Source organism: Bactrocera oleae, chromosome 4 (assembly GCF_042242935.1).
Source record: "Bactrocera oleae isolate idBacOlea1 chromosome 4, idBacOlea1, whole genome shotgun sequence".
NCBI lineage: Eukaryota > Metazoa > Arthropoda > Insecta > Diptera > Tephritidae > Bactrocera > Bactrocera oleae.
Genome location: NC_091538.1, coordinates 45,895,144 through 45,920,187, shown reverse-complemented (window position 1 = coordinate 45,920,187; position 25,044 = coordinate 45,895,144). Strand labels below are relative to the sequence as shown.

Here is a 25,044-nt window from a genome sequence, read left to right as displayed (position 1 = left end):
TGCCCCTAAAGGTAGGCAATACCTATACCTGTGCTCTAAGTGAAACACGCGCTTCAATTTTTTATTTAAAAATGTCGTGAAAATATTGTGAAAATTAATGATTTCTAAGTGAGATCGCATCTGCTACACTTGTATTCCCTTAAATGTAATGCCTTACCTATATATAACTCCAACAATTAATGTACTTGTATGTGTTTCAGAGCACTTTCTCGCACCCGATTGGCAAATGTTATGAATATGTTCGCAACAAACTTTTATTTTACCAAAACTTTTTACTAATTTGTTTCTAATTTTTAATAACGCAAACCATAAACATAGATTTTTCCATCTCCACCACTTACTTTGATTTTTTTACAAATTCGTTTCAACAAAAATTTATTTACTCTTCAAATTTACTATCGCTCTGTCGCTCTCTGTGACTCTTTCCAACACTGTCTCTACTTTGCTATCTGTTTTTGTTTTTCTTAGTGTGTTTATGTTGTTTTTTGTGTTTGTCTTTTATTATTGTTGTTTTGATCTACATACAGATTTACATATGAATATATATATTTAACTATTGTGCTTCCGTTTCAGTGTTGTTGGTAATTGTAAAATACTAAACAACAATAACAAAAAATTTAGAAAATAATTTTTAACGTTTTTTAACTGTCTCAACGTAGTGTAAAAAAATAAATGAATTACAAAAAAAAATATTTTCTAGGGAAACAAATAAAAATATTATAAAACTGAACTCGCTAATCTCTTTGCTTTTTTTATCATTTCTCTTCTTGACTGTCTTTGTTACTTTGTTGACAAATAAACTTTCGCCCTCTTCGCCACACGGTATAACGGTATATTACGCACGAGCAGCATACACCTCGCAGCTGGATTGAGACAAATTTTCAAAAGAGAGAATGCATCAAATTCATACCATGCCCCAAAGATGAGACTAGGTGAGTACAAAAACTTAAATTAAATTAAAATTAACTAGAATATTAAGTGCATCAAATATCTGAGGATCTTAAAATTAATGACCGAAAGGGCCCTGAATATAAACAGTGATTTTTTCAAGAAATTTTTAATATTCTATTGGTTGGAATAGTGCCCTTATAGCTCAATTTACCATCTGCTTACTTTCGATTCTATTTTACCTTTTCTAATTTTTTAACTTCATGCGATATTCACCACAGCAAAAGTGATGTGAGACTGACAAAGTCTTTTTTAGTGAGAGGGCCTTTTAATTTAATGACTCATTGACAACAGTAAAACAACTGAAAGTGGAGTTATTTAATTGTCTCCTCTTGCAACTTCATATAGTAAAGCGAAAATTCTTTTCAAACACAAATTGAGGTGATAGCCGAAATTAGTATTAGCCGCTTGCAAATACAAAATCCATTTCAGACAAACTTAAAGCGCTTTGTCGTTTTATGAGAATCTTGATGATCAATGCATGGGACCTTAAGGTGTCACATTGGACCGACGTTCAAAGCTGTCCAAGTAAGATCCTTGCTGGACTTATGCACAAAATCCTCATTTAGCCTAACCTAACCTAAAACATTTACGTCATAACTTTGTCCATTTTTATGGTTATCGATTGTACCTCAAAGTGAAAAAACAATTCTCCCTGGTACCCTGGTAATTCTCACATGCACATTGACTATGCATACAATTATCTGACATACATGATTTGGATATCATACTCACCGCTCTTATCAGCTCAAACATAAATCAATATGATGTGTAAATATACGAGTTAATGTCCTTCATGGCTACTTTACTTCCTTATCCCTGCAGTCGCCCACTTCAAGTTAGCTAATGATGAAGTGAAAAGTTGTTATATATAAAGCACCATCCGTGTGAAATGTTTAAGTTCCAAATAACTTTATTATATTACAAGTAATTACCACTTACTATGAAATCCTTCAACGCAGATGAAATTCCAAAATAACCAAAATTTGACCAACTCATTAAATTGTGAAATTTCAAATGACCACAATTTGCCTTCATTAAGGGATAGTTATAATTAATTTGAGTATTAGCTGGTGTTTGCATCACGTGGAAAAGAACATCAACTCACAACACACACATACATTTTAAAAGCTTACACTAACTAATTAGATTGTTCAAAGTTTATCAAACATCGATCAAATTAAAGCAGCGCCTTTTAGAGCAATTTTTGAATGGATAAATCTCTGGCAAAAGCAAACAGGCAGAATATTTGAGAATATGTATAAAAATATGAAAAACCAGTAAATTTTCTACTTTTATTTCGGTGATATCTTAAAACCAGAAAATATTATTAAAATTTCTTGTTTTTCTCTTTCTCTCATTAAAATTTTAATAGCTTTAGTAATAACACTAACTCAATTATCATTCCACTTTTTAAGATTTGCCTATCCAAAAGAGCCACTTTATGGTATATTCTCTGCTTCAGGAAGATTAAAAATTAATCTTTATGAAATCTCTTTGTGGATCGCGATTATTTGTAGATCTGCGATTAAATTTTATACCTCAGGATGTACTTGATCAATTTAAAACAAACTGTGGTGGTATATGAAGTTCTAATTATACGCAATTAAAATGGGCATAATCGGATGAAAATCACGTCTACTTCCCACATAACAAATTTTTTAATTCCATCTGATGTTTTCGCTTACAGTATACAAATCAGACATCAATAAAATTATCAAAATAAAGCTTTGGTGCCCTTAAACCGAACTATAATATTTCAAGGACCCATACACCAAATATGTGAACCACAGTGCATATGGCCGATTTTTTACCGAACATATCGGTGAACTTGTTTGGTCTAGTATTGAAATTCGGGAATAATATTTTTGTTAAAACGGGTAAAATCGGGTCAATACTTAACTTAGCCCCCATATACCTAATATAAATATTGGCGAACTTCCGGTTAACTTTATACCGCATCTATCGGTCAATATGTAAGAAATGTTAACGAAATTCGGAAATAATCTCTTTCTAATAATGCCTTGCCTAAAATGGATGAAATGGCAATGTAAGTAGTTACGAGTTGTCCATCCTCCTCTGTTAATGACGATAATATCCCAAAATTTAAGAACGGTGAAAATGGTCGTGTTGGCATCAGAGTGATAGTAAAAGATCTCAACATTTCTCATGCATCGACTTAATCATTTTTGTAAATGCTTTGAGTATGACTGTGTAAATGCTAGAATCAAACCAAAAGAACTGAATCTTTTGTACAAACGACGTCGTGTAGAGGTCGTATAAGTCGTTTTATTAAACTCATCACTACTGATGCCGAGATGTGGGTTGATTAATATGACGTCGTAACTATCCAATAATATAGCGAAAAGCGTCCCACAAATAGGCCGTAACCGGAAAAACCGAATTATAGAAAACTTTTTAAAATAATTTCTGTAATACTTAGTGACTGCTTCTTTTTATTGGTATTTTACACAATATTACCTTTTGAGTGGCAACTCTATTCCAAAATACATATATTTAAATTGAAAACTTTTAGAAAACGTGTTTATTAGTTTAATATATACATTTTTAATAGATGAACACTCTATGGCGAAAGATACTTTAAATGAAGCTTTCTGGGAAAGTTTATGACACAGTTTTTAATTTTAAATCTTTTAATAGCCTAAAATAGCAACCCCAGTTCAAAAAATATTTCAATTAAAATTTATCAAATTATTATCTTTTCAATGCATTTTATTATTTCTCTTCCTGGTTTAAACAGAAAATGAAGTTCTGATTCTTCAAGAACCCCATTTCAGTCTATGGTAGATATTTAAGGGAACTCACTATAGATAAAGCCTAACTGTAAATATTCTTTTCTAAATAAAATAAATATAAACATAATACATACAAACAAACATTTAGCCTAACATCCATTTTACATATATGTACACCTCCAAGCCGGTAGAGTGCCCATTAAATTGTGGTCTATTTTGGTTTCCATAAGCTTTTAATCCCAATATTTCATGCCACTTGGCGGCTGGCCAAATAATTGTAGACTACAGATAACTATTTTTTATGGCATTTAAATCCGTAAAATTGTGGCCAAATTGGCATTGCAAAGATATGAGTAGATAACATACATACACATAACAATATGTATATGAATATATTCTAAAGTTGTCAAAGCCAGTCGTCGCAAATAAATCGCCTGAGTTGCCATAAATTAAGCCTAACCGCTTCACTTTGTCTTAAAGTGGCTTTTATAGCCTAATCCTTTACATTCATTGTACCATCTAATTTCTTTAAGGATATCTAATTAAATACAGCCATTTATGAACCATAAGTCGCGATTTCAAATTCTATATATATGCCCAAGCCATAGATGGTGCACGAAGAGAGCGCGGCAAAGTAATTATGCTTGTGTCACCGCTGACAAATTCTATTTGAAATTGGTTAAAGTCCAATGAATTTGAAGCGATGTTTCGAATTTGATTGGATTTTTTTTAAATACACGTATTTTTGCTGTTGACAGACGGAAAATTATGACGACAGCAACAACTGGATATCGTGAAGTACGATTATGCTAGTAAAACGCGTAACTGTATTGGTGAACTGCACCCTGATTACGGACAATTATGTCATTCTTGTGACAAGTAATTGATTACATCATTAACACATTGCACTTGACAGCAATTAATGTGTTAAAAATGAATTTTTTTTTTTAAATTGGTCGACTGAATTCTGGAATAATTTTCATTTGAAATGAGAGAAATGAGAAGTATAGGGGAAATATGTAATAGTTTTGAGTAATGAGAGAAATGAGGAATATGGGTGAAATATGTAATAGTTTTTGTTGTCAGAAGAAAAGGCCAAAATCGAAATAGTGTCAGAAAGTATATTTCGGTCAGTACAAAACCTTCCTATATTTCTTATTGTTGTTGTAGCGATTACGAAGACGCTTTTTTGGGGAAAGCACAAAATCAACCATCATCGAAGGCACTTAACGGTAGGTCTAGAAAGCGATAATGCCCCCGGGTTTTGTAGAGGGATCACTCTTTCGATTTTCCACATAACGGGTATGCGAAGAGTGATCAGCATTAAAATTTTGGTTCCCACTATAATTAGGTCTAAGCAATAAATTTTCGAGAAAAGGAAGAAAAGATACTAGTAATTTTCAATTGAAAAATATTTGAAATATAGTTGTGACCTATATCATAACTATACTGAGCAAAAACCCAAAAAGGTAGCGAAAAGTTTTAATGAAGTTTTACAATAGCCTTCTGAAGATATTCCGAACTCGTTTGCCAGGTTTATAAAACTTTAAAATATGTATATATTAAAATAGGGTTGCCAGATTCGAAAAGAGTTGCCACCTTTCGAAAAAGTAAAAGTTAAATTGTCTAAGCTACAATGGGAAGTGAAGAAAGGTTATAACATTTTTAAACAAGAAAAAACGTTAACTTCGGTTCCGCCGAAGCTATAATACCCTTCACAAAAACAAAGGCCCCTTACAAGAACTTGATTCCGAACGTTCAATTTGTATGACAGCTATATGATAAAGTGATCTGATCTGACCAATTTCTGTGGAGAATAATTTGTTGCCTTAAGCAATAACTCGTGCCTAATTTCGTGAAGATATCTCGTCAAATAAAAAAATGTTCCATGCAAGCACTTTACTCCGATCGTTCAGTTAATATGGCAGCTATATGCTATAGTCATCTGATCCATACAATTTCTTCGGAGATTAGATTAATGCTTTAAATAATAATACATGCCAAATTTCGTGAAGATACCTCGTCAAATTAAAGAGTTTTCCATACAAGCACTTCATTCCGATTGTTCAGTTTGTATGGTAGCTATATGCTATAGTCATCCGATCTGAATAATTTCTTCGGAGATTACATTGTTGTCTTAACTAAAAATCCGTGCCAAATTTCGTAAAGATACCTCGTCAAATGAAAGAGTTTTCCATACAAGCACTTGATTCCGATTGTTCAGTTTGTATGGCAGCTATATGCTATAGTGATCCGATATCGGCGGTTCCGACAAATGAGCAGCTTCTTTGTGAGAAAAGTACAGGTGCAAAATTTCAGATCGATATCTCAAAAACTGAGGGACTAGTTCGCGTATATACAGACGGACGGACAGACGGGCAGACGGACGGGCAGACGGACGGGCAGACGGACGGGCAGACGGACGGACAGACAGACGGACATGGCTAAATCAACTCAGCTCGTCACGGTGATCATTTATATATATACTTTATATGGTCTCCGACGTTTCCTTCTGGGTGTTACAAACTTCGTGGCAAAATTAATATACCCTGTTCAGGGTATAAAAAGTATTCAGAAAGTACTTAGGTTAAAAATATTGTTGAATAGTGTTGAGAAATAAAAAAAAACAAAAATCTGTGCATAGATATATGTAAGACATATGTATACGAAAGTTTTGAAATATGTTTTGAGAGGTCTTCAACTTTTGCAATGACCTTTAATAGAAAGGTTAATTAAATTATTGTTATAACCTTAGATTCTTAGTTCATAAAATTATAAAAAAAAAAAATTATTTAAAAAGGATTTAAATATAATTGTAATTAAATACTTTCGTGTTGTAATTCATCAGAACTCAATGTTTTAAACTATTAATTCAAGCCACATAATTATTTATTCATTAGAAAAGTTTTTTCAATTTAACTTGCGAACAAAAACATGTGCTGCCATAAATATTTAATGTCAGACAATTTGGAGTGTACTTTTGTTATTTAATTCGCACATGCAAACATTCACATTATTTATTTGTGTTTTGCTGGTTTTTTGTTGTTTCGCACACTAATTGATATACATTATTGCCAGCAGCACAAATACAAATAACAAACACAACATTTGTGGTACATTAACTGCGCACGAGTATGAACACAGCAATTCAAATTCATTGGCAAATATCCTGCCAGAATGTGTTCGACAAATAATTCAATTTTCTGTGAAAATTTTAGAAAATTATTTATTTTGTTATGTATATATAGGATAGGTATATTATATATGTGTAGTATTTCACATATTATATACACATATGTATGAAGGTGTGTTAATATACGAGTATACATACAACTATGTATAGTATTCTCTGCGTGACAGCAGTGGTGAAAAGGTTGCTCAAAAACAAAAAAATAGGAACTAGTTTAAGCATAGAAATTAAAATTTTTTCGCTTTCGATAATATTCTACTATTGTACTTGAAAGGAAGGGTTTTATGGTGAATAACCTCTCCAACATATATCTTGTTGTACTCCCACACGGGCTGTTGTGAATAGAGATGAGTCGCCAAACTTTTCTACCAACTTTCGATTTTATACCCATCAATTCCAAATAAGAATCATTCCTGACCAAAAAGCGTTGCTGGTACGAAAAAACATCAGCGCTTTTCTGAGGCGTAAAAAACAGGCCATTAAATTTTTTTTTGATGTTTATAGTTTAATAAGTTTGTGTTTTTATAAGAGAAAACTTTCGAAATATTTTTTTTGCTTTAAGAGAAGATAAATCCGGTATTTGATCTTAATACAGCTTTATTAAATATCTCCTAAATAAACCAACTACTGTAAATTATTCCAACATCTTAGAAGTATAAAATTAAATAAAATTTCTATCACGATGATTATTTTTACGGAGTGACTATAAATCCAAGGGCCATCAATAGGTCAATAAAACCTAATTTAACTCGCTTATCGAAGTAAGTCAGTCTGGTCATATTTACAGAAACTAAAGAGTTATATTCAGTTCCCAAGAAGAAAAGTTTTCGTTATGTCGAATAAACTAATTGGGTCTTAAATGGTTGATTTTAGACCAGGTCAAGTTTCTACTGATCAATCAATCAACAAGCCCCTCAATGAGAACGAAAGTTTGATTTTCGAAAGTAATTTTATTATATGAGGGATATTTGGACAGTCATGAAAGTTTTTAAATAGATCCAACAATTTGATGAAAGCTAGTTTTTTTGCGGAGGAGTTAAAAGGTTCAGTTGGTTAGATCTAATTAGTATATGATGTTTTTCAATTAACTTCCACCTCTTCAACAACCTTTGTTACTTGAGCCTTTTTATGCCTCCGAAATTCTCATGGACCCTTAAATTAAAATATAACTTCGAATTATATATCTATGTATATATATTATATATAATAAAATACTCGTATACCTTTCTGCACATACTCGCTATATCCAAAACTAACGTTTCCTTTTTTAATGCGATTTTGCTGCTTTTTTGGCATTCTTTTTGCCATTTATTGTTCAATAAAGTGTCTGCGCTGCACACAAACTGTCGAAGCGTGACCTTGCGTGTGGAATTTTAAAATAGAGAAAACATTTGCGTTGAAATTCGTACCAATTGTCGCTACCGCAAAATTATTTCGTCGCAGAATTGCAAATACAAACAAATTTACCTTATATGGCATCTTCAAAAAATAGATGAAAAGATAGGGTTGTGTGTTTGATAATAAGAACAATGTCATTCGAGATAGCTTTGTATACAGAATTTATATATAAATATAAAGGTATTAGGTTGCTTAACATGTATTAATTTTGCTTATATATATACTTGTATGTAGCTATTAACATCAGAGTAAGATCAGAAAATATTATATTAAGAATTGCTTAGTACATAAGTGAGCAAAATCACCTTGCAGTGCTTCTATAAATTTACTTTGTATTTGCTTTAGAATTTAAAAAAATATAAATTTACTCTTAGTAATATTTTATTAAAATATTTCTTGGCACAGAGATGCCACCATTTTAGTAAAAAGCCAAACAGGAAATAGTAAAAAAGTAGTCGGGACAATAATTTGTGTCAAAGAGTCTTTTGGCAAGTTAACCTAAATAATTATTTTAGACATATTTTAGAATAGAACTGCCACCTATAAAGTAAAAGCTGAGTAGCATATTTTAATATGTCGACGTTCAGTGCTAAAACTTAACAAGAATAAGTATGTAAATTTTAAAATGGCGTATAAGAGTTATTCCGTTAAGATTTTGAGAAGTCGTAAATTTCTGGAAAAGGCAGTTTATAATAATCTGATTTTGAAAGATCGTCAAAGTTCATAAATTCGTTACAAAAATTTTTTTTGGACCAACGTGAATTGGTTTGTGAACGAATGAAGAGGGGAAAAAAATCTTTTGAATTTTGTTGAGTTATCTGTGGGTGTTATCTTGTGTTACTCGTATTAGTATAATTGTCAACTTTTCCACAAGTGAGTCTTCGCGTCGCTTGCTAATATAAACTTAAATTTGAATCCCTTCTCTATTAATATGATTGTCACTGTACCAGATATAAAATAAAAATATGAATAAGTGTGTAATGCCACGCAGCAGACGCCACGTAACCAAGAAAACGACAACAGTGGTGACTATTAAGACAATAACAGCGAATTGCGACCGCAAATTGAAGCATCAACAGCGGCGGTAAGTTGGTATTGTCTGATTAAAAACACACACCTGTGCATTCGCGTACACCAACAACATCGAAGTAAAAAAAAATACCATTTGCACTTTCGCACAGCTTGAAGTGCGAAAACGATAAACGACTTAATATTCACTACTTTCGAATGCGAATTTTTAAATAATTTGGCATACGTTTTGTGTTAATTTGTACAAAACCGTGTGAATCAAACAGCAGATTTAACTGTAAATAAAAATTGGTTGTGGCTTGATTGGTTTTGCCTCGCACCAAATTAACAAACAAAGCGTCTTGTTGTAGAACTTTCGGTTGGAAGAGTAGAGTAAGACAAATTTCGTTTCCCTCTGAATTTAGAAAGGTGTTTCGAGGCTCGTGAAATGGAGTTAAAATATTCCAGTAGAATGTTATTCCAGTGTCTAGAGTTTAATAACGACTAATTCTTCAAATAATTTTTTTATGTTTCTTTCTCTTATCATCATTTTAGTATAGCCAGAGACCTAAATATTTAGAGCCAATTAAGTATATTAGTTTGAAGTCTCGATCTCTTTCAACCCTATATTTCTCAAGACTGTCCCACAGGTGCTAAGAGTTCCAATATCTAGCTTTGAATAACCTCAAAAGAAATTTTTTCCTGACCTGCCAGATACGCCATCCCTGGACAATTGAATTTTTTACTTTTCTATTCGCTTTCGTCTCAAAATGATCACATCGTCGCTTTTAGTAATTTGTAAAGATCCGCCCACCACGTAGAATACACTTTCCATCTCATAGAAACCAACACTACACATAATTCTATACCAATCGTTTTATAAAGAATAAAAGTTTCTTGCACTTTTTCATTTTAAAACGACATTTCGACTTTCGAACCCACGCTAACCTTCTCTCTCTCGGAATAGAATTGGTATTGCCGTAATAAGCAAATTCGCTCAGTGCAAATACTTTTGGCATTTCTCTACACGATGTGAAAATTGTTCAATTCGGTTTATAATTCCGCCCACTCCCCAGAGACAAAAAATTGTACACTCGAGATTGTACGAAAACGCTTTATAGGAACCGGTGTCAAATTTTGACGATGGGCGTGGCACCGTCTACATTTAGGTGGAAACCCATGTCTTGGGACCTACCCGACCGCTTTCAACCAATTTGGTTGGTGATATTACATTGACATTCCTACATTACAGTGCGAAAATTGGCGAAATCAGGCAAAACCACGCCTACTTCCCATATAATACAATTCCTTACCAGTATACAAATAATAAACCAATCAATGTATCTGGATAAAACTTTGCGCGAATAGTGCCATTGAGAGTTGCCACCTTATGACCAAAAATTGTGCATGTCGGACCAAAACTACTCAAGCCTCCAAATACCGAATATGTGGACGCTATTGCGAACTTTTGACGGAAAATATCGGTCAGCTTGTCAGATATTTTATTGAAATTCGAAAATAATTTTCCCTGGCTTTGATACTTGCAAGTTGCAATAAAATGTTCGGTTAGTCCTGAACTTGTATTTTTTTTAAATTATTTCTCCTTTAACCTTAGAAAAACTTGCAGAAAGAAATATAAATCCGGTTATGTTCCGGTTAAGGAGACCCAATTATCGTGGTATGCTGTGCCTTTCTGGTATTCCCCCGTGATTTTTCTAGAGATCAATCTAATAATAATTCGAACTTTTATGGTCGAAGCTTGACGAAATCATTATACCAATTGGTTTCGAAAGCAAGCAGAAGTAGAACAATTCAATTTTTTTTTTTTTGAGGAGGGAACAGTTATACTCAAGAAACCAGCTTGAAGCTCGAAGACTTTATTAGAGTGTGATTTTGCAAAACTAACAAGAACAAGAGAGTTATAAGAAATTTATATTCTGCAAAGGAAAAGCGAGTGATACTGTGATAGAGATAACGGTACTATAAAAATGGCCGAATACATTTTTCATTCAAAGTACTATATTTACCTATCCCCCTCAGTTGGAAGCCGTTCCCTTGAAGTTAAGCTTTCTAAACGACACCTCAACAAAGAAAGAACAGAGAAACATCACGGTCTTCTTTTGTCTGACAATATTGTATTCATATATGTTCTTTGCTTACTGCAAGACCATCATAATTTGAAAACAAAGATTTTTGAGTTATGTATGCAGGAATTATCATTAACTTAGGATTCATATTGTGTCAAAAGTCATATCCCTAATAGTCTCAGAGTGAGGACTGTACAAGCATATGCCGTTTTTGTTCTGTAGAACGTTGTAAAACTTGAAAACTTTCAGAACTTAGGAAATCTATAATACTTCAAAATCTTATGATTAATGACCGGCTTACATTTAAGTAATTCTTTCTTCGTTGACTGTATAGGGTCCAAAAGTCGTCCACAGCAGCATTCTCCAAATCAGGCACGTCACTAAAAAGTCATTAATCGTGGCTCCATAACGTTCCCCATTGACTGTAACATTATGACCGACTTCATTTGGGATGAAAAATTAACCAATGATTCCCTGCGCGTTGTGTACCATGGCGGATGATAATAAATTTAGACGAATTGCAAACATTTTTCCTTAGTAAGTGTGTTCATTATAAAATGGCAAACCAAACTAAGTATAAATCAAGTAACAGCTGTCAAAAAGACCAACTCCGAAAGAAGCATGTTATTGCCTCTTTGTAAACAACACGACTGAAAAAAGCACCCGTTATTTAAAAGACAAGCATGAGTAGATGGGCTCAGCTCTTCTACTGATCATTTTGATAAATGTTGCGTGTATCAACATTTCCTCCGGGACCATAGTTAATATACCATTTTACCAAGAAGAAGTTTCAACATTTTCCCGCTTCCTATCTCCTTAAATTTTATATCCGGTTTAGTGTCCTTGAATGTTGAGCCTAATGCCATTCGCAAAAAGTTTTAATGTCAAATATTTCACTTCCATTTTTTAGTACTCATTTGTGTAAGAGTAATATTCCTTAGTGATTTGAGCCTAAAACTTCTCAATATGTCTGCTCTTTATTGCATTCCGCACTTTATTGATTTTAATTTCCGTTTCGACATAACTGTAAACTTTATGTGTTGCCAAATGGCTTTATCTCATCTGAACATCGCTGATATTGCCTAAGTTCAATATTTCAAGTCTGGCAAATTTCATAAAATTTTCCGATTCTTATTTAACTTGAAACTTTGCTCATTTTCAGGATTTGTATGTATGTGTGTGTGTGTATTGAGCTTTTGCTTTACTTCCCGCCGGAACTTTTTATTGGACTTTTTCTCATAAAACTATTCATAACTTTATTTACCATTGGTTGCCTTTTTTTCTTGTTTTTGTTGCAGATGTTGTTGCGGTCAGTCACGTCAAACCCATCAAACGATACCGGGCATCGAAGGTGGCTCGCCCGGTGACAATTGGCTGCCACAGAAGCACACCAGAGCACAACCCACCGATGCATATGGTACAATTGAATTTCAAGGCGGTGCACATCCGACCAAAGCACAGGTAATAAAAACAACAAATATAGATTTATTGATACAGTTTATACTTTATATAAATATATTCATCGATGCAACACATAACCTCAAAGTTAAATTGAAATCACTGCGATAGTTGTGCTCTCTACACATTTGTAGGTACATAAATAATATAATGGCAAATCGATGCTAGTTGATGTTGTTGTAGGAAATATCAATATTGCCACTGACCCACCTATTAGAACGAATCCACACATATATACTTGTATATTTATATGCTTGGGCCTGTGTGCTTTGGCAAACTTTAAAAACACATTAACTTTCGGGCCAGGAACAGATGTTAGAGGCACATAAAGCGAAAAGCAACCCTGTTGGGAAATCTTCAATATTTTGCTGTATTAAAGCAAATAATTGGATTCTAAAAAATTGCCGTAAGAAGTTATTAATTCTGTTGGGAAGAGTATTGACTCATCGCAGCTGTTGCTCCTCATTATGTTCTTACAAGATTCATACGATGTCGTTAGATATCCTTTTATTCAGAATATCCACCCTTTAATACGAACTACATTTCAACAGGCTTCAGAAAGACAGTCTCCTAAACGGCTCTGCGTTTCCTTATTTATTTAACAAGTACAAAATATCGTGTTATACTTTAAATCCCCGATTTCAAAATCAGAAAAATTAAAAATCCCAAAAAAATAACCCTGGCTCATATAACACCGAGGTGTCTCAGTTCTTTCGCTTAGAACTCCAACACCGGGGTATCAGTAGTTCTTTCGCTTAGACCTATTTTTGGGGATGTAAATTTGAGGTTTTGAGTTTGGAAATTTTAATTTCGCGGGTTTCTTTTATATTGGAGATTTTATGTTTGGGGATTGAGCTTTTGAGAGTTTCGAGTCCCTCCCCAAAATATCACCTCCGAATACAGACTCTGTTATGTTACATGGTATATTTTCAATGCTCAAGTGATGGGTAACATAGTTAGGTACGTAGTGTGGTTGTCTTACGACGCCACTAGTACTTTAGGAGGCGCACTGTGACACCATCTTACTAAATTCCCCTCACTCCATTATAATATATAATGTCCTCTCTGGGCCACCCCGTGCTCCGAAAGAAGTATATAAATTTAAAAAGTTTTACATGTACTTCCGAGGCATCCCAAAAAACCCGCGACCGATAGTTGCGATTCTTTTGCTACACAAAGCCTAGTATAGAAGATGTTCTACAGCGTCTGCAACTCTTTAACGGCATTGAATCGCCTTTGCCGCCCATATGGACAACATTTCATCATGCTCAAAAGCATATTTAGTTGTTCGCTGATTTTTCGCGAAACTTCGATTTGTTGGAACGTCATGTACGGCTAAGCCCGTATTGTTATTTTTTGATGAAAAGAAAACTCATTCAGACCTATATGAACCACTTGTCTCTAATTGAAAACCTATACCAGACTTCAGATTCCTTTATATAAATTGATCTGGTAAACAGGTATTTGAAAATCTTTCCGATAAACTCACGTTCTGTTAGTCCCATAATACTCCCAAATCACTGTTTTCATTACCAAGATTTTTTCTGAAATACTTGTACTATCTTTTCTCAAATATTTTTCTTTAGTCTCGCTGAGCGCTACGTTTCTTACTCTTCGCAAGGCTAGCTTGTGTTGCACTTGGAACTGTAAGAAATTTTTTGTTCCTAAGACAAAAATCAGTACTCTTTTTGAACACCCATATCGCCACAGACTGTGGGAGTTAGTTACACTCACCAGACATTCTTTTACACGCAAAAAATTTTTAATGAATACATCGTAAGTAATTCTTCAAATACAGGTCTAATTGTATTGATGAGGTCTTACAAATCGCATATTATATTGCGACTGTGCATACTTGAATGATATTGACCGATTAGAAACTAATTCTTACAAACATATTAGGCCAACTGTTTTTCGTTAGTCTAATGATACTTATCTTAGCTTTCTAGAAACCGAACTATTTATCAGTACCCTGAGGGTAGTCTAGCGAGTTTTCTATTCTTAAAATTATTATAATAAGATTTATCTTTTCTCTGTAGAATTGTTCAGGGAAGTGAAAAAAAACTAGTTATAAATGCTGTGACTCGATTTATTATAGACCCGCCTCATTAGAATACGCAAAATAACTATATTTCTCTCGTAACCAAACTGCATATAGAATTTCACTTTGAGAAAAGTCTTAAATGCTGACCGATCAGGGTACATATTTTTCCAACCTGATTACTATGACAGCTATCAAGTCCATACAAAGTTTCTTCAGTTCTAAATACCTTACGAGAAGCAACTCTAAAGTGAAAGAAATCGAACTTGTTTAATATTCCTGATCTGCTTATTAACTTACACTTATAGTTTAACATTTTTTAGAAAACTGTGCGGCATTGAGTGTTGCAATTTCGAACTTACAATATCTCTGAGAGTTCTTGTAAAAACAACTTTTCCAATTGTATACACATTTATGTATAGTTAAAGTTTTTCTACAGCTTATATTGGTTACATGCAATGGGCAGTTAACAGCAATCCCCTTCACTTACTTTCAGAATTTACAGTAGTTCCAAGTACACAGCGGAGAAATCTCTATACTTGTGAAACAAAAGTTTCTCTATATTGTTGATGTAGGGCGGAAAGTAGTCCCCTTATAAATTTGAGGAGTGTTGCTGAATTGGCCGTTATTGGACGTATCTAAATCTGATAGATTTCCGATTACGTAGATTCGATTTTCGTGGGAACGGTTAAGCGTTTACTTCAGAGCTTACGAACCGTGAAAACATGTTTATGCGGTTTTTTTTACTTTTTAATTTTTACTTACAGCACGAGAATTCGAGGGCGGCTTTAAAGACATAAATTCTAACTATTGCGACAAGTTTCTTTAAATGTCCAGAAATAAGTCGAGCCTGAACTGTTATTTGAATTATAGTTTCAAAAACTTTTTACTTCCAAGAGAGACTTAAGTGCGTGCGAATTTTGAGGACGACCGAAACAAAAGACCTAAATTCAAACTTTTTCGAAAAGTGCTTTTAAATGTAGGATCCGCCAACTCTGATGATTGACTTTATTATAGTCTGAAGACATCGCTATCTTATTGCGAATGGGTTCTTTTTTTACAATTCCGGAAAAGTTTAACTGGTAGTGGTACTGAATGTACTAGAACGACACTAGTTTGGAACTCATACGCTCCCCTGCAGGTACAACCCTCATACACAAGCTGTTGAAGTACTGTTAAGAGCCCTTCACACAGCTTTAAACTTTCACACTTTCGCGCTGATGCTATTGGCAGATTTTCGAAGTTTGCCCACAAAAACAGTACAAAAACAGCAAGTTATATTTGTATTTTATCTTAATTGAACTGTGATCTACGCAGTTTGAGTTAAAAAAATTTAATTCTCAAATATGTATCTTAGTTAAGAAAACTATTCGCCAGTGCGCATTCTTCGGAAAACTTAGGAGGGAATTTCAAAAGGCTTGTGCTTTATCCCTACTACAGTTCATACTCAGAATCTAAAGTTTATTTTTATACATTGTTTGTTAATATTTTGTTTATTCTTCTTCTTCTTTTTTCTTTGCATTTGGTCAGTATGTGCGCCTGTCCTTCGATACACGCCCGGAATTGTTGGTGCAGCTGTTTACCAAAGAATGGAATTTGGAATTACCGAAACTTTTGATTACAGTACAAGGTGGCAAAGCGAATTTCGAACTGCAACCAAAGCTCAAAAAGGTAAGTTAACGGTTCTTCGCAATTACAACTTATTTAGTTTTAAAATGAAACTTTACACAAAGCAACTTAATGGACCATCATTAGCATTGACAATGAAATGCAATTTGTATGCGGCAGCTGGAAGATTCGAAATACATGGCATAAAAGAGTTTACTTTATTGAAAGAAGCCCTGCATGAAAGAAATTTAGCAAATAGCCTCTGCCTCAAAGTAGAAAAAAATTGTTTTTTTGGGTTGCCACCTGTTAAAGCTTAACTTTGCGAAAAATAATATTATAAACAAAAAATTCACTACGAAATTTGCATTAAACTGAATTTAAAGAGCCCTGTAGTAGAAAAAAGTTTTGCGGAGCGTTGCCACCTGTTTAAATATTGTTTTTCTATAAAAATTATAAGATATGCAACTTTAGAATATGAATATAAACTTATAAAGTTAGAGAACGAGCACTGTGGAAAACAATTTTTAAAAAGGTTGCCAGCTGTTTTAATTTTTTTATACCGCTAAATTAAAGAAATCATATATAGTATTTTAATTCAGCTATTTAAACGAAAGGGAAACAAATAAGAAAGAGCTGGCTAAGTTCGGGTGTAACCGAACATTTTGGACCTCGTAATCACAAAGCTCAAGTCGTAAGAATTCAACATTCATTATATGACGAAACATTGAATGAATTTCGGTCGTATTTGGTATATTAACTGCATTAACTCTTGACATTACATATCCCACTACATATTCGGCATAAAGTCAGCTAGAATGACAAAATCATCACATGGGAGATGAGTTCATTCGTGTATCGATTTCACATATTTTCGGCATTAAACTACAAGTACTACACTATTATACATTCACTAAATTTTGTAGAATATCTTACACAAAGCCAACCGGAAGTTTGAAATTCTTACACTATTTATATGTTGACTACACGGTTTTATCCATTTTTGGCATCAAACCACATTATTTCCAGAAAAATATGCTCCCTGAGCTTCATTAAGAGCACATATAACCGAAATATCTTCTTCTTCTTATATATAAAAATGAAATGCTATTTTATAATGTACTCGCAGAAGGTCCAAACCTCTGCACGGAAATACGTTACAATTTGGACAGTTATTCGTTTATTCCTGCAAAAGGTCCTAACGGAGACCTTTTTTTTTGCAAATCACCTCTTAAGGACTTTGAACTTTTCGAAAGCTTTTTAACCTTGATAACCAAGTAATTTTATATTTTAATGTTTTTTCAGGAAATTCGTAAAGGCCTTTTGAAAGCGGCGAAGACGACGGGAGCATGGATATTCACAGGCGGTACAAATACAGGTAAAAGAAATCATAACTAATAATTTCGAAATTAATGCTACTTAAGTTTTTGAAAGTATGGCCAAATTAAATAGAACCGCGATTCTAAAAATTAAAGTACAACTTAGAAACTGAATTTAACGGTCCTATAGCTGGGAGTCTATAGTTGTACGAAGTCTCTAGGTATTATGTGATCACCACTCAAGACTGACCATTTTCCATACATTGATTGCTAAATTCTTTGTCATTTTCTTTCTCACCCAACCGATTGGGTATACTGAAATATTGAGTTTATTTTAAAGCCTTTTTCTTGCCATACATAATATATAAGTTTTATCGTTCACCCAAAAAATTTCAGAAAAACCATTGAAATTGATTTCTTCTAGTATTTCATTATATTTCGCTCTCCTTGTCTTTCGTCAATTTCTACTTTGTCTTGTTTACATAGGCGTTGGTCTTCCGGCTTAAGCCTAATCATGATAAGCTCAAGTGGTATTATTTTTGTCTGCATATTTATTTACTTTAGCACATATCGTATCAGGGCATTTATTTACCCGCTGTCTTCAATTGTTGATTTGTTGTTTACTCGCATGTCTTCTCACAATGGACATCAGCAGCGATGATTCGGCTTCGAAGTCTTTGTGGCATTAAGCGACTCATTGCTGTCTAATATAATCTAACCAGCATTTGGTATCGCACTTCTTTTTATTTGACATATACAAGTCCGGTGGGATAAAACTGTAGCTTTTTGCTAAAGGACTTAAATTTCTTTGAACTCTCTGAAACTCTCAACCGATTCAAAGCCTTTATCATTAAAAAATTATGCGTGTTTGGAAATAGAAATTGCTACAGAGAGTTAAAAGTAGAGAGTATTCTGACTAAGAGAATGATTCGGCACCAAATGATAACCTAGAGCCATGAGTCCAGGTGTTTTTAAGTATTGAAATAAGTAATAACTAACCTTGAATTGATGGTTTGACATATCGATGATCGACCGGTCCCATTTGATGTGTTTTATCGCCAGTCAAACTAAGTTCTTCAAATCCTTTCTAATCATTAAAATTGCCAAAATAATTGAAAATCCTAGCTACTAAAAATATATCAATTATTTTGTTGAGTTCGAGAGAAAAGACGCTGGTGTGTAGGTCGGATAAGATAAGCGGTGAAAAGCCCCACATAGGTTTGTTTAACGTACCGATAAAAATAACTCGCACATTGAATATGGGAAAGCAGATCATAATTAGTACCAAAAGCCGCGAGAATTTGTGTGACAGCAACTCTACGAGATATCAAACTTCGGAGTGTAGTTCGAACACTAAATATTTATAAAATCAATAAGTTGTTCGATGACTTCTGAATTTATTCAAATAAAACTAAGTCGGACACAGAACATTGAAGAAGAAGCTCGTCGGAACTATGTTAGTTATTTGTACAGCTATATATATGTATACCATATATGACGTCATAGAAGTATGTGGCGGTTACAATTTGTGTTCGGTTAAATGGTCGTTCCTAATAGGGATCTCAATTGGACAGCGCCGGTCTATTGTGGTACCTACAACTCTTATAAAATTGATCATCAGGGCCTTCACAAATCGACAGAGTGCTTTGAAAGCATCACAAATTTGTTGATGCTATCAATGTTAGTTTCGGTTATGTCTCGTGGTTCGCTAAAAATATGACTGCCAGGACATTTCAACTTCAGTCTTTCGAAGATATTTAAATCAGTTCTGTTTATTTCTACTACGGAATTACCACGGCCTTATTTCTGTTGATATTCTACAAAGTGTTATTTCGCTGTTCAAAGGTAAGAACTGATTACTCTCTATATATTGCGTCGTAAATTTGTCTTCAATTGAGGTTGCTACCCGTTAAATCAAAAAGCCACTGTGTTATCGAACTTTCCTACCGTATTGATATGTACTTGTATTTAGCCACCAATAGTCTCCTTCAGTATTAAACAGCTCTAATATTGGGCGGCAATTTATTTACACAGCCGTCGATTCAATCTTCATTCACTCAATCATTCCTAATACCGGCAATGGCAGTGGCCTTAAATTGTTTGTACAGCATCTCATTTACATAGTCATTGTACGTAAGTAGTGTCTGCAAACACCATTTACCTCATGGGAGCTAACTCATTACACTGAAGGAACTAAATCCAACTATAAGTTGCTGGCTTGTGTATCTAAATCGCTTTCGAACAATTTACCACATCCATCTATTTGATTACATATTATATTGTATATTTAAGCATTCTCCCTACCACTCTCTCTTCTCACTATCACACTCTCTCACTCTTTATTTACAGGCGTTACGAAGCAGGTGGGCGATGCGTTGCTGCTCGAGGGTCAACAGCGGAGTGGGCGTGTTGTCAGTATCGGTATTGCACCCTGGGGTATAGTGGAGCGTAATCATGAACTTTTGGGGCATAATCGAGAGGTGCCCTGTCACAGCATAAGCTCACCGAGGTAAAAACACAAGTATATGACTGTGTGTGTGGGCGCTTTGAAGCTCATTAGAGCGACTGGGGCCAATAACCTAGTTACTTTAAACATTAAATGTACAGTTTGTGAGTATGTAAATTTGTGCTGGGTTCAAAATCTCTACACGCCATAACTGTGAAGGTGTGTACAGGGCAACAGGCGCCGCGGGAAGCTTCATAGTTACCCTCACGGCTGTATTCGCTCGTCTGTTGCTTCATTTGGATGCTGAAAAGCGTTTATGACACCAGGGTAGCCACCAGGTGATGCCACTAAACTGCTGTTTTACGTGTTGACTTTGGACCCAGCGAGATTTGCATTAAATTTAAATATTTATTTTATTTCTTTGTTATGTAAAGCGAAACGTTTGGACCTGTTACTTATATTTGCTCAATCTATTCATTCCCGCTAGGTCCAAATTAGCTGTGCTGAATAATCGTCATGCCTACTTCCTGCTGGTTGATAACGGTACACAGGCAAAATATGGCGCTGAGTTGATATTGCGACGAAAATTGGAGAAATTTATATCGAACTTGAAGCTACATCCATGTAAGTGTATTTGTAGTTTGTAAGTTGAAATATGGTGGGCACAGAGCATTCAGATTAATAAGGGATTGTCCAAGTTAGCATAGTTTAAAAAAGCTGTCAGGTGAGATTTCTGTAAAGCTACTAAACACGATTAAAAACGCTTCAAAAGCACTAAGAGCTGTTGACAAATTTTTATAGTTATTTCACGGTTACATATTCTCGTTATACGGCTGTTCACAGAATATGACTTTTAAAATTTTTGAGTCTATATCATGACTTGAGGAAAGGAATTTACCATATCATTCGTATAACGGAACGTTCCCTTCCTTGAATTCTGCGGGCGTGAGTTCTTAAGAGTCCTGTCCTGTTAGAGAATAAAAGAAAGAAAGAAAGTCTTTGTTTAGTGATGTTCGAGTTAACCATTAATTCAAAATCAATAAAAGTCAGTTAAAAAATAATAGTATACTCCGTACCAACATGTTGCGAGGGTATATACATTGATAGAACCTCGAGTCGTAGCGACGGCATACGTATTCCAAGTACCACTCAATGATTGTACAGTGCAGAATAGTTTTTTGGTAAACATTATGTAGTGATAAATACCACATTTATGGTCATTGGGAAGCAGTCCACATAGTTCCGCCAATTTTATACTTCAGGCCAAGTGCACAGATCTTTCCGACAAATTCTCTACAACAATATAAGGAAATCCTTCGAATGTACCTTCACCTAAGGGCTTCCTTCAGGTCAAATAAAAAAGTTGTCCATACATTTTGATCGGACATTTTACAGTTATCATGTAATATATATATGCTATATTGCATATCTTCGGGGATTGTACCGTTGCCTTCAAAAATATTCCGTGCCATATTTCCTGAAAATATCTCGTCAAATTAAAAAGTTAAATTTGTATGGCAACTATAAACAATAGTGGTCCTATATCGACAGCTCCGAGAAATGGGCAATTACTTAAAGAGAAAAGCACCTGTGAAAATTTTCAAATCGATATCTTGATAACTAATTGAATAGTTCGTTTAGATGCACATAGTACATGGCTAAATCGACTCAACTTGTCATGCTGATCATTCTTATATATACTGCGGGTCTCCCACGTTTCCTTTTGAGTATTACAAACATCCAGGCAAACTTAATATACCCTGTTTAGGGTATGAAAAATATACAAAAACGAACCATTGTCTTTAGATGCTCCACGCACGAGATGGGCACCGATTCCGATTGTCACAAGAAAATTTTGTTCAGCGATTAAGTTTGGGTTCAAGGCGTACGTTAATAAACAGAATCATCGCATTTGGAGCGCTGATAAACCTTAAGACATTGTTGAGACGGCGTTACCTCCTGTTTGCTGTGCTCTAGCGTTTTGAAACATCCCAGGAAACAGAAAATAACTGAAATTCATTGAAAATATTTATCCTCTAAATATAATAAGTTAATCCTACAGATCCGTTGCAATCAATAATTTCAGATTAAAGATGATTTAATTATTAATGATTAACAAAAGAGCGATCAATTTTTCTGCAATGTAATATTTATTGAGATGCCAGTACTTCTTAATCCCATTACATATATTATTAAATGAAATATCCATTATATTCCTTGTTGTGTCTTATTTGATTGCAAATGTTGCTTCCTCCACTGGAAATTTTTATTATCCCAAACAATAGGGACTTATTCAACTCGTAGAGTAGCAAATTGATTTGCCATTATCGTGCTTTCTGCGTCGTTTCATATTTCAATGCGACATCAATTTTGCACCCTCTACCTCCCACTAAACCCGCGTCACATTATACCACAAGTGTACTCGAGAATGCGTGGGTCCACAAGTGCTTGTATGCATTAAGGTGTATTTCCTTATGTTTACACACACACACTCCCATATTTGATTGTGTTTGTGTTCGCCTTACATTGTTTGCGTGGCTAATATTGGCTTTGCCTTCGAATTGATTTCATCTATTTGCGCCAATGCTGCAATTTTTCTTCCGCTCTGATTTTATTTGGACCGAAATTCAATATTTTATTGTTTTTGTAGTTGTTATTGTATATACACAAGTTGGTTTACCGTTTGGTTGGCATGGCAAGCAGGAAGTAGATGGAAATGTCACTTGTGGTTACCGAATGCAATGCTGGAACGAAAAGCCACACACATACACATATACAACTATACATACACACAGAGGCACAAATTGTTTTGGGAAAATATGTAGCAACTTGTCGCATTTGAGCAGGTGGTGCCTCGCATAATAAATAGCTGCATATGTGAAAGCTTCCACTGGCGCATGCCATTTTTTGAAAAAGAAGAAACACCATTTGCTTCGCCTCATTGATTGGTTGAGTTGCTGAGTTCATGCAGTTTATATTTATATATATTTTATTTTATTAAAATAGCGAGTGGTTTTTTTATGAAAAGTGCGCTTTTGCTTGCCGGAATTTCATACCTTTTTGCTGACCAATTTAATGGAGAATGTATTATCATTCCTTATGCTTGGTAGCAAATTGTTTCATCGGCTCATTTACTTCAAGGCAGTGAAACAAATAGAGTGCCAAATATTATTCGAAGTAGATTTGAGTACAGAAAAAACATGGATGGAACTCTAAAGGAACTCTTGGTATCGTCGACTCTGTGGCTTCGAACCTCGCTGATAGTCTGGGCTCTCGAAGCTATTAAAGTTAGTTATTATACAAACCATATAATATGGTCATGTATGTACAAAGCGCTACAGAGCTCGTATCTGGCAACACTATACATAATTTGAAAGGTCTTGACATAACCTACAAAACAACGCTATGCATGATTAGTTTGGATATTGCGTTCAACAGTTACGTGTAATCATGGAGTTCACTAACGCCGAAATTCGCGCTATTTTAAAGTTTTCCTTCGTTAAAGGCAAATCCGCTAGAGAAACGTTCCGTGAGATTAATGGTGTTTTGGGGGATGGTACTCTATCACTTCGAACCGCGGAGGAATGGTTTCGACGATTCAGAGCCGGTGAAAACGACACCATGGATAAGCCAGCCGGCGGAAGACGTGTGACGACAAATACCGATCAAATCATGGAATACATCGAGTTAGACCGGCCACCAAATCATTTTGAACCATCTGTAGAAGGCTGGATACAAAGAAAACTTTGATGTTTCGGTGCCGCATAATTTGACGCAAAAAAACCTTCTGGACCGAATCAACGCCTGCGATATGCTGCTGAAACGGAACGAAGTCGTCCCATTCTTGAAGCGGATGGTGACTGGCGACGAAAAATGGATCACATACGACAATATCAAGCAAAAACGGTCGTGGTCGAAGGCCGGTGAATCGTCCCAAACAGTGGCCAAGCCGGGATTGACGGCCAGGAAGGTTTTGCTGTGTGCCCTTGGTGGTGTGAAGTTGAACTCAAAAGAGGCTTGTAAAAAGTGGCTGTCCGAATTCTTCGCAAATAAGGAGGGGGGCTTCTACGAGGAAGGTATTATGAAGTTGCCGTCTAGATGGAAACAGATCATCGAACAAAACGGCGCATATTTTAACTAAATCCGATCACTGTAACACTTTTTATAAAGCATTGAATGAAGAGCAAAAAAGCGAAAGGGAGATACCTTCCAACCTTATATATAGCTGTCATACAAACAGATCGATCGAAATCAAGTTCTTGTATGAAAACTTTTTTATTTGTGAAGGTTCGGTGCGAACGAAATTTAGTTTTTTCTTGTTTTTGGGTAATTTCTATGTATAGATATATGTCGATAGAAAATACTCTTCTGTCGTCTTTTAGGTTTCTGTTTCTCTATTTGTATTACACAAATTTTTGGCTTAAAAAAATAATTTAGAATGTCATTTGAATTTTATTATTAGGTCTTAGTAAGCCATTGTAGTCATTAAATTTAGGTTCCATAAATAATCTAATCAAATGACCTTGAGAGCTCTATCAACTTCAGACTTCCTGACTATTGCAGTGTTTTTAAAGCAGAGATTGTTGCCATTAAGGAATGCAGAGAAGTAACTATTTACTCTGATAGCAGGATGGCAATACTAGCCTTGAGCTCACTAGCCGGGCGTTCAGAGCTGGTGAAGGAATGCCTCACCTCGTTAGTAATCGCGTAGAGTCACTTTGTGATAAGCCTCAGTAAGGCTACACTCTTTCTAATTGTGGGGGTTCTAACAACCTTTATGGCTGTATC

At 34.7% G+C, this 25,044-nt stretch overlaps 1 protein-coding gene across 12 annotated transcripts in view; it reads left to right on the top strand.

Moving 5' to 3' along the window:
* Trpm (transient receptor potential cation channel, subfamily M) overlaps positions 1-25,044 on the top strand; it is a 240,780-nt gene that overhangs the window by 141,885 nt on the left and 73,851 nt on the right. For all 12 annotated transcript variants that reach the window (XM_070108438.1, XM_070108439.1, XM_070108437.1 and 9 more), the window contains 6 exons: positions 850-932; positions 12,686-12,848; positions 16,417-16,557; positions 17,797-17,869; positions 20,160-20,319; positions 20,744-20,880. In XM_070108438.1, the coding sequence (XP_069964539.1) occupies positions 850-932; positions 12,686-12,848; positions 16,417-16,557; positions 17,797-17,869; positions 20,160-20,319; positions 20,744-20,880 (757 nt within the window). The remainder of the gene's footprint in view (positions 1-849; positions 933-12,685; positions 12,849-16,416; positions 16,558-17,796; positions 17,870-20,159; positions 20,320-20,743; positions 20,881-25,044) is intronic.